Source organism: Crinia signifera, chromosome 1 (genome assembly GCF_055691185.1).
Source record: "Crinia signifera chromosome 1, ASM5569118v1, whole genome shotgun sequence".
Lineage (NCBI taxonomy): Eukaryota > Metazoa > Chordata > Amphibia > Anura > Myobatrachidae > Crinia > Crinia signifera.
In genome coordinates, this window is record NC_139217.1 from 324320702 (window position 1) to 324332175 (window position 11474).

At 48.1% G+C, this 11474-nt stretch overlaps 1 protein-coding gene across 3 annotated transcripts in view; it reads right to left on the reverse strand.

Annotated features, from left to right (window-relative positions):
- Positions 1 to 9726, reverse strand: part of REC8 (REC8 meiotic recombination protein) — a 78286-nt gene extending 68560 nt beyond the window's left edge. For 2 of the 3 annotated variants that reach the window (XM_083188058.1, XM_083188042.1), the window contains exons 1-2: positions 9513 to 9726; positions 5762 to 5830 (exon numbers count right to left, since the gene is read on the reverse strand). In XM_083188058.1, the coding sequence (XP_083044184.1) occupies positions 5762 to 5830; positions 9513 to 9568 (125 nt within the window). In that variant the 5' untranslated portion in view covers positions 9569 to 9726. The remainder of the gene's footprint in view (positions 1 to 5761; positions 5831 to 9512) is intronic. The other variant, XM_083188050.1, reaches the window with a different exon arrangement.
- Positions 9727 to 11474: the final 1748 nt, after the last annotated feature.

An 11474-nucleotide genomic window follows, 5' to 3' on the forward strand; every position in this document is an offset into this window, starting at 1 on the left:
TCAGGGATGTCCGGCAGCCATCTAACATATAGGGGGAAATTTACCAAAATGGATTCGTAGAAAAAAGGTGTATTCGTAGGGAGAAATACACCTTTTTTTTTACGAATTTGTATTTTCGGGATTTTCTATCCCCAAAATACAACAATTCGTAGTCCTAGGGATGGAACATTTGTATTTGTATTTACAAATACTAATGTCTACACCATCGTTAGGATACGACAGGAATCACCATTCAAAAGAATGGTGGTTCCTGATTTACTAAGCAGCCGTATAGAAAATACGGCAGAAAAATAAAACACCATTTTCCTGTCGTATTCTCGTTTTAGCCTGCACGGATCAGTCAGATCCGTGCAGGCTGCGGTGTAAAAATAAATAAAATAAAATAAATAAATAAAAAAACGGCGTGGGGTCCCCCCCACAGCCGAAACCAGCACCAGGCTGACAGAACCGGGGCCGGTAATTAAAAATCAGGGAACCCGACAAATAGGGGTTCCCTGATTTTTAACAACCAGCCCCAGGCTCCTGCTCTGGGGACGGTCCCCCGTATTTTAAGAACCAGCCCCAGGCAAAACCAGCCAGCAGGGTAATGCCACAGCCGGGGGGAGACTTTTTATGCAAGTCCCCCTGGCCAAAGCATTCATCCCTACCGACTAGTCAGCCTGGCCAGGGGCCCTGGGGGAGTGGGGACCCCCCCAATAAAGGCCCCCCCCCTCCAGGACTTACCTGACCAGACTGAAGCCTGGTGCTGTTCCCGATGCCTCTGGGCGGTGGGCATCGGGGACATAAAAACCAATACAAATGAATGGGCAGCCAGTGATTGGCTGAGAGCTCTCTCAGTCAATTGCTGATTGCCTGAGAGCTCTCTCAGCCAATTCCTGATTGGCTGAGAGAGCTTTCAGCCAATCACTGGCTGCCCATTCATTTGTAATGGGTTTTTTTCCTCCCTTGCAGAGTGAGTCCCCGATCCTTCTTCCCAGCTCCCTCGTCGGTTCACCGGTGTCCCCCCGTGCGCTGCCTCTGTGTCCCCTGCCCGGCTCTCCAATGTCCCCCCGCCCGCTGCCTATTTGAGAGGTTACCATGCCCGGCTCCACCCCCTGCAGGTCCCCAGCATCTGCCTGGCTCTCCGGCGTCCCCCGCTCGCTGCCATGCCCCCCAGCTCCCCAGTGTCCCTCGCCCGCTGATTCTGCCCGGCTCTCCCCCTGCAGCTCCCCGGGAGTTGCATATGATAAATCGCATGGCGATTTATCATATGCAAAACTTGGCACATCAAGTGCCTAATCGTGTGTTCCACTCCCGGGGGGCTGCCGGGGAAATCAGGTCCGACTTGTCCCTAGGACAAGTCGGGCTAATGTATGGGGGCCTTAAGTCTGTGGCTGTGATGCCATTTGCCTTGCATATAGGCAGAACTTCACTCTGGCAGGGGGAGGGGTTCCTGATTGCTGGGCTCAGAAGATTAGCAGCCCAGTGATCAGGTCTGAATTATGACCCTTGGACAGACCCCTGATTTGGAAAGACCTATTATATACCTTCCCAAATCTGTTTCTGATGTTTTTAACCCAGGGATTGCCTACTTTGGAACCGGAGAGGTGTGAGTATATTTTTTTTGGTACTTGTTTAGTTTCACGGCGGCAGATATCACATGCGATGTGCATACGATTTGCATGCAATTGGCATACGATTTGATGTGCAATGCAATTTAGTACCTGTTCATAACCCCACTATCCACTACGGCAGGGGTCTTCAACCTTTAAGACAGCGTGGGCCACCTAAAAAAATCCAGTGAAGCCCGAGGGCCACTATACTCTACTGCGGTATTTCGGACAGCCTCATAGAATCACAGCTCCCCTATAACGTCAGCACATTCCTTCATAGATAGTTGGCACAGCCGCCCATACTCAGCACATAACCCCACCCACACACACACACACACATACCCAAATAGTAATCAGCAGCCAATTTGGGTTCCAGTGCAAACAGTCAAATTTGTGTCCCCCCCTATATAATTTGATATTGAATAAATTGCACGCGCCGTAGGCGCGCTCCCAAAAAAGGGGTGTGGCCTAATTATAACGAGTGTGAACTAGCAGGAAAACAATTACCCGACACCTCTTTTGCAACCTGCATGACCAGACATTGGTTACCGCAGGAATGGTCGTTGTCCTCACACGCTTAAGTTGACTGAAGGCTGCACAGTGACATATAAACATGAAGGCCCACACAGTGACCTAGTACGCCTCACAGATCGAACCCAAACAATGAAAGGCTACTTAAATCAATATACACTGTTACACTGTTTATCCATAATACACATTACACATTATGCCGCACACCGTGATGCCCATTACACATTAATCCACACAAAAATTATGCCCATTGCACATTATGCCCCACACTGATGCCCATTATGCCACAGACCATAATGCCAGCAGTACTCCTGCTTATACATATGATGCCCCAGCAGTACCCCTCAACTAATGCCCCAGCAGTGCCTCTCACCTAATGCCCCAGCAGTGCCCCTCACCTAATGCCCCAGCAGTGCCCCTCACACACAATGCCCCAGCAGTACCCCTCACACACAATGCCCCAGCAGTGCCCCTCACACACAATGCCCCAGCAGTGCCCCTCACACACAATGCCCCAGCAGTGCCCCTCACACACAATGCCCCAGCAGTGCCCCTCACACACAATGCCCCCAGTAATGCCCCCAGTAATGCCTGCAGCATTGCCAGGTCCCCTGCTCCCGCCAGCTGTACCTCCTCATCCTGCAGCTTTGCTGGGTCACCTGCGTCCACCATCCATGCCTCCTCCTGCAGTTTCGCCGGGTCCCCTCCGCCAGCTGTGCCTCCTCCTCCTGCAGTTCCAGCACCGGGTCCCCTGCTCCCGCCCGCTGCGTCTCCTCCTCCCGCAGCTTCCCCGGGTCCCAACTCCCCAGCTCGTGACCAGAAGTGCCTCCTCCTCCCTCAGCCGCACTGGATCCACTCCTCTGCCCTGCCTGCAGCCAATGGAAATCGGGTAGGCGGCACCCGGGGGGACTCCATTACGCTGCCTCCCTCGGCAGCGTTTTCTTTTACTTAAAAAAAAAAATAATCCTGTGCATGGCGGGCAGAGGGCCACTGAGATCACCTCCGCGGGCCACTTGTGGCCCGCGGGCCATGGGTTGAAGACCCCTGCACTACGGCATGGAGTTGATTTTATATAGTGTGGCGAGCCCGAAGCGAATTACTTTACATGTATGCCTTCCTCCGGTCCCTGCCGCCTCCCCCGCCGTCGCCGAGCGTTGCCCTCGCCACCCCGAGCGCCCCCCTAACCCTGCCCGTCTCCCTGAAGCGGAGACGGGCAGGGACATGCAGCGTCCCCGGCGAGAGAATGGGAAACGCAGCATCCCGCCAAGAGACTGGGACGCTCGTGCATGTGATAAGCACGCTTGTCCCAGTTCAGTGAAGCCCCTGCCGCCGGCGCTCGCCAGCGGGGAGGGTCTGGCGAGCGCTGGCCAAGGATGGCAGGGGCTCCATCTGTATTACTGGTCTGAGAGTGAGGTGAGTCACTAGTAAGACCGCTCAAAGCTAATGCTTCAAAAGCTAGTCTGCTACTTGCCTACTTTTGAAAACTGGTTTCAGGGAGATTATAGTTGGTAGCAGAATTTTGCAAAGCGCCCCAATGAGGGTGCGTGTCATACTCCACCCAAAGGGCGTGTCTAGTTCCATATATGGAGAGATTGTTAAAAGAGATTGTAAACGCTGCACCTAGAAGTGTGGGTGTGTACTGCTACATCTGAGGGAAATCTTTTAAAATGACTTATATCCAAATGTAGATGAGCCCCAAATCAGTTAGTAAGAGCTACTATACTTGGTAAAGTGCTGGGAAATGGCGCTGATGATTCAATATAAATGTATCTAGCTCTCGATCCTTTTTCCCCAAAAAATGTAACAGTGTAATGTGGGCTAGGTAAAATGAGAGCGCTTGCTAGGCTAATGAGGGAGAGAGGGAGATTGTTGTAATTTCAGGGAGTCTCCTGCATAATGCAGGAGGGTAGGCAACTATGTGATTATCCCTGTGTTTGTGCATGTGTGAGAGAGAAAGAAATGTAGTTTCACTCGCTGGCAGTGTTTGAGAGACACACAGATGGACACTAGACATATATAGATGATATTATATACACACATGTTAAATTATACTAGCTAAGCCCTTTGAAGCAAATGCTTTGGAATCTAGTCTGTTACCTTGTGATTGCCTCTGTGTTTCTGTATGTGTGATATGTAGTTTCACTCACTGCCAGCAGATGGCAGTGTTTGATTACACACCGACATGATATATATATAGGTACTTGTTTCCTAGCACGGCCACACCGATTTACATCGGGGTGGTCGTGTCGGAAAAATCGGGTCGATCGCATCGCATCGCATCACATCATTCCCCTACTATCCACGTCGGCGTGGAGTTGAGAATAGAATAGTGTGGCGAGCGCAGCGAGCCACCGAGCCCGAAGCGTGGCGAGCGCAGCGAGCCCCGCGAGGGGACGCGGATACCTTCACAGGTAAACGCGTCCCTTTGCGGACTTCACAGGTGTCCGCGTCGCCACGGACACCTGTGAAGCCCGCGAAGGGACGCGTATAACTGTGAAGGTATCCGCGTCCGCTCGCCACGCTTCGGGCTCGGTGGCTCGCTGCGCTCGCCACACTATTCTATTCTCAACTCCACGCCGACGTGGATAGTAGGGGAATGAAAAGGTCGGAGGACGCGCACCGCCGCCCCTCGCGGGCTCGCTGCGCTCGCCACGCTTCGGGTTGGCGTCTATCGTGGGGTGACGACGGGGACATCTATAATGTGAAATGGGTCATATTGGCCCATTTCACATTTTTCACATTTTTTCACTATTTCAATGTAAAAAAATATTTTTACATTGAACCCGATGGAAAAATCGGGGGCATCGCGTCGTGACCATTGATGGTCACTACCGACGCGATGCCCCCGATATTTTACCTTTCCCGACAAGATTTCAATGTTAAAATATTTTTTAACATTGAAGCCTATGGGGAAATCGCGGGCATCGCATCGGTCGCGTCGGGACCATTGTTAATGGTCCCGACCGACGCGATGCCCCCGATATTTTATCCTAGCCGGCCAAATGGACCTGATTTCAAAGGAAATCGGGTCCATCGGGGTAATCGTGTACCTTAACTTAAGGTACACGATTACTCCAGATTGTGGCCGTGCTAGGAAACAAGTACCTATATATATATATATATATATATATATATATATATATATATATATCAAAAAATTAGAAGCCAGCACAATAATGAAATGTCCAGAAAAAATTCTTTATAGGAAAAAACAATTCCATATGGAACAGACAAGGAGTGTACCACCATCATCACTGACCCTTGCAGTGGACCACCATGCTTAACTTGTTGGATTTGGTAACCCCTATGTACATGGATTGTATTGCAATGTTACTGGTGTGTCCACTCCTTGTCTGTTCCATATGGAATTGATTTTTTCTATAAAGAATTTTTTCTGGACATTTCATTATTGTGCTGGCTTCTAATTTTTTGATCTATCTTCATTTATATGGCCTTAGCATTTTACAGAACTAGTTTTGTGTGCATACTGCTTTCACCACCTATATATATATTTATCTATATCTATATATCTATATATATATAGATATATATATATAGATAGATATATATATATATATATATATATATATATATATATATATATACGATAAACTAACTTGCTAATAGACATACTGTACCTTGTTTTGATAACATTGACTTTCAGGTATTCTCGTTTTACAATCCTACTGCCTTTAGTAGCAGCCAACCTAAATGATAGAGATTGTAACACATGAAAAATGTATATAATGAGATAACCACTGTTTTGGTTATTTTGTGAATTACATAGCCACAGATTATTACATGAAGTCTGAGAATCATTAGTTCTGATTACTAATAACTATAACAATACACTAATTGGAAAACCATGAAAATACTGCTAAATTATGTATTCTGTAAATATAACCCACATAATATCATTAGTTCCAAGTTCAGCCTCCCATATCCAAATTGATTGCCAGACGGGGTCCCGACAGTCATTTACCTGATGTCGGGATCCCGACTGTTAAAACACAGACAGACAGGTTCCTGATGGCCATCGGCTATTCTCCCTCTTGGGGGTCCACGACCCGCATAGAGGGAGAATAGAATAGGTGGGGAGTGTAGTGAACCACTGTGCCCACAGTGTGGCGAGCACAGCGAGCCCGCAAGGGGCTTTGTTGCGCTCACCATGCTGTCTGAGTCCGGCCAGTCGGGCTAATGACTGTCGGGATCCCGACTGTCAGAACCCTATACCACACCCATCCAAATGCAGAGACGCTGATGAAGGCTTCCTGGGTGCCAGATCTCATACCTACAGCACTGCCTGGGTTTGTTTCGACGTGGAGGAAAGTCCCAGAGAGGTAAACTGGCAGCTGTAAGAATCCAAGATGGCAGGAAGTGCAAGGTGGTGACCACAGAAGTACTGGACAGAGCCCAGCAGGGCCAGGAAGCAGGGTAATGTGTGAAGAGCAGTCTAGACCTATATTCGTTCTGTCAATGCTTTCTGACCTATAACATGATGTCAGTGTCATGTGACATGTCCGCGCTTTAAATATGTGTTTTTTGGAATATGTTGGTTTGTATAATAACGGATATGGGAGCCTTAACCTGTATATACATTCTCTAGTAGAATGTAGTAAGTTGTTGTTTGTTATGCAGGAAGCTTACTCTTCAATGGGACATGCAGTATGAAGTGTACAACACCAGCTGTAAAAAAATGCCTCATGTGACTGTCGGTGCAAACTAAAATGCAGAGGATTGAATACCACACTTGGGCCCTCATTCTGGTTGTCTAGGTAAGCGGCAAAGCTCACAGCTTACCGAGCCCCAGAGGGTCCGCCTCGCCGAATGCCCCACCCCCTGTACGGCCATATACCCTTGCAACCAAGTGAGGGGATGTTTTACAAAGAGACATCGGTGCTTATTTCCTAGCACGGCGCCCGCGATTTTGATTGTATTGATCGGGTCGATCGCATGCCAACCAAATTGCATGCGATGCGATCGTCGCGATGGACCCGATTTTTACATTGGAATCAATGTAAAATGGTCCCTGAGACCCGATTTTACATTGATTTCAATGTAAAAAGCCCCAAAAAACCCAATTTTAATAGAAAATCCCCCTCATGTTTTAAATGCCCCCCCCCCATGTTAATGCCACCCCACTATTGACGCCAACCCGAAGCGTGGCGAGCGCAGCGAGCCCGCGAGGGGCGGCAGTATGCGTCCTCCGACCTTTTCATACCCCCACTATCCACGTTGGCGTGGAGTTGATTTTATAAAGTGTGGTGAGCGCAGCGAGCCACCGAGCCCGAAGCATGGCGAGCGCATGCGCATAACTTCACAGGTATACGCGTCCCCTCGTGGGGCTCGTTACGCTCGCCACGCTTTGGGCTCGGTGGCTCGCCGCGCTCGCCACACTTTATAAAGACAACTCCAAGCCGACGTGGATAGTGGGGGTATGAAAAGGTCGGAGGACGCGTACCGCTGCGCTCGCCATGCTTCGGGTTGACGTCAATAGTGGGGTGGCGTTAACAATGGGGGGGCATTAACCATACTTTATAACCATACTCAATGAGAAATTGGCCATATTGGCCCATTTCCCATTGTCCCCTATGTAAAATCGCGTTGATCGCATCGCAACCCATTATAATGGGCCACGACCGACGCGATCAACCTGATTTTGACTTGAAAAATCTCCCCCCAACTCCTGCCACCGCCAAGTGCAGGGGACGCGCGTGCATGTGAGACACTTGCGTGTCCCCGTCGGATGGAGCGCCTCTCCGCCAGCATATGCCAGCACAGAGAGTCTGGAGATTCCCAGCCCTGTAGGAGAGGCACAATTAAGCGTCGCACACAAATCACATGATTTTATCTCGTGCAATGCGATTTAGCACACCCCCACTATCCACGTTGATGCCATGCAATGCGACTTAGCACAACCCCACTATCCATGTCACCCCGAAGCGTGGCGAGAGGGCATGGAACGCGTCCTCCCGAGCTTTTAATACCCCTACTATCCACGTTGGCGTGGAGTTGACTTTATAAAGTGTGGCGAGCGCAGCGAGGGGATGCGGAATACATGTAAAGTAATCACGGGGCTCGCCACACTTCGGACTCGGAGGCTCGCTGCGCTCTCCACACTTTGTAAAATCAACTCCACGCCGACGTGGATAGTGGGGGTATGAAAAGGTCGGGAGGACGCGTTCTGCATCCCCTTGCCACGCTCTGGGATGACGTGGATACTGGGGTGTGTGCTAAATCGCATTGCATTGACGTGGATAGTGTGGGTGTGATAAATTGCATCGCATGCGATTTGCGTACAATGCAATTCAATCCGCGGCCAGGCAGTGCAGTGAAAATGAACTACTGTAGTACCATCGCATCGCATACCATGCAAAATTGCATGCGATGCGATCTCACTACGCAGAATAGGGCACTGAGCTCTTTGCTTAGTGAGCGCCCTGATAATACACAAGTTTTTTTTCTGGATTCACCCTGAGTGAGGCCCATTGAGGGTTCCCCTCTGTAAACTTGTGGGCCAGTAACCCTGAAGCCAGGTCAGACTTGGCTTAGAACAATTGTGGTTACGGTGTAGATGATAGACGATGTCTAGCTGGACAGTCACTAGGTCGACCACTAATGCTCGACAGTGACTAGGTTGACACTTAACATACCCTAGGTCACCATTGACAGGTCAACACAAGCATGAGGTTCCATGGTCAACATGAGTTTTTCATGATATTTTATTGTCTATGTCGACATGGACACTGTTTATGTGTACCACGTCCACTTGCCATGCTTTGGGCATGGTGCCTCGCTGCATTCGGCACACTATTATGTTCTCGTTCTATGCCCACTTGGATTTTAAAGTATGAAAAATCTCATTAATAAAAAAACTCATGTCGGCCTCATTCATGTCGACCATGTCTATGTCAACATTAAGCTTGTGTTGACCTTTTGTCAATGTTGACCTAGGGTATGTCGACTATTCTTATGTGTCGAACTAGTCACTGTCGACCATTGGGTTGGCGACCCAGGGACCGCATACCAACAATTGTACCACCTTACTATCTGGGGGACATGCATAAAAACACTATGCAGTGGTAATAAATGGATGGGATTATCCACTGCTACTATTGCTATAGTAATGTTTCTAGTGTTTGCACATCTAGATCTTTCACGGGAATAAAACAATTCATGTACACAAGGATGCTATTCTTAGTGATTGTGTGATTATATTACTTATGAATGGGACAAAATCTCATCAGAATAATTTGTGTAGTCGTGTTCCCATATATGTGTTCCTGGTTGAAAAATGAAAATAAAACACAGATCCTTATACCAGCTAACATTTCCAGCACTGCATTCTTAGCTCTACATATTGATATCTATGTAGCAAACGGTACATACCATATAGTGGCAAAGCAGCCAGTGTGTCGTTGTAGCACATTGGGGTAATAAAACATGGCTAGCAAAGTTGTTGCCCCCTCCAAGCAGTTTCTAATAAAAAAAAATAACACAAACAACTTTTTATTTCTTCCTAGTGATTCCGCTCAGTAAAGGCACGCAAGCTCCTGCTCTGTGGCTGTGGGTGCACTGTGTACTGTACTCTTTTCGCGTGTGTACAGCTGGAGACCTATGCTCGTCACTATTCATCGGCGTTCTGCCAATCACGGACAAGAAAGACAGCACCAGCATTGCCGCCCACTTCACGCCTACCTGCTTTAAGCCAATAGGGAAGAGGCGGCGGTGACACCGGAGCAAAGCTTTGCAACAGGGACTGATGTTTCCTCGCCCAAAACTGCCGCCAGCCAATAGGAGAGCAGTTACTGAGCTCTCTCTCTCCGTCCAGGTAGATTTCCTATTTTCCCGCGCGGAATGACTGGTGATGGAATTCTGGAACTAGTGCTGGGGAAGGTTACGATCCGGTGACATAACAGTTCTGTTAATGTAATCGATATCCCAGCAGCAGCAGCAGTCTTCTACAGAACAGTTTCTGCTTTTTGTTTACGCGGAGTAGTTACTGTTAGACGTTATTGTAGGTGTTCCGACCAAATGTTTTTACTTACAATTGCATTCAAAATGTAATTCCAGCTGACATTTTACTGACATACATCATACCTCCCAACATGACACATTCCAGGAGGGGCACAACGCTCGGCTCCTGGACTTCCTTCTTAATGTGTGACTGCCATCACCTGTGTTGAACAGGGTAAATTATAAGAAAGGAGTTTAAGTACAGGTGATGGCAATCATACAGTAAGAGGGAAGTCCAGAGGTAGAGCATTGTGCCCTCCTGGAGAGGTTCATGTTTGGAAGGATGCGTGCAGCATGAAAAATATGTTAAAAGGAAAGTTCACTTATATGGGACCTGTAGTGTCCAGAGAACTGCACAAGCAGATAGAGCACATATACATGCACATTAGGGATGGCCATCGACCATCGGCGATTCAAAATCATTGATGGTTCATGGCCGATGTTGAATACTTTTTCCATCGATGGGGGAGAACCAGGTGGTTTTCCTCCATTGATGCAATATCAAAACAAGGTTTTACTTTTATTTTTCAAAGTGCAGGGACACTGAGCATAGCTCCACCCCCTGACACCTGCGAATCCCCTCCCCTGTGTTTTGATTGGCCCACAGGCTAATCAATCAAATACAATGGATGACCATCGCTATGCAAAAATATCGATGGTCATCCATTGTATAGTTAAGCACTATTGATGGCCAATTGCAGAATTGCCATAGATGGCAACGAAGGCCATCCCTAATGCACATATACCTAGGGCTCCTGGAGAGGAGAGGGATTTCCTTTTTCTCTGACACACAATTACTCTTCTCCTCCCCCACCCCCACACATATAAATTGCAACTAATTTCATTCAGTGAGTATTTAACCATGCGGTACAAAGGTGAGAGCAGTAGGGGACCTCCATTGGCTCGTGTTCACAAGCAGTGAATGGGCCAAATGTAGTAAGCTTGAAAAGTGATTCAATGGAGGGATATACCACCAGCCTATCAGCCCCTAACTGTCATGTTACCGATGGTTTGAAATGGCAGTTATGAGCCAAGAGGTTGGTGGTGTATCACTCTCCATTTTATCACTTTTCAAGGCTTGGTAAATCTCATCCAATGTGAGTGATGGGAGCAAACAGACTCCAATAGACATTTTTGTTGGGAGGTACAATGAAAAAAGAGGTATGAGTTCATACTAAATAACTGAAAGCTTAGGGGCCCAGCCATGTGTTAATATGCCCCTGGCTATAGTGTGCATGTATTGTACAGTATGTTTAGTTGGGCATCACACTTCAGGTCTAAAAAAGAACAGGCACAAAGTACTGATGGCAATTTAATTTCAGAGTAAAGAAACGC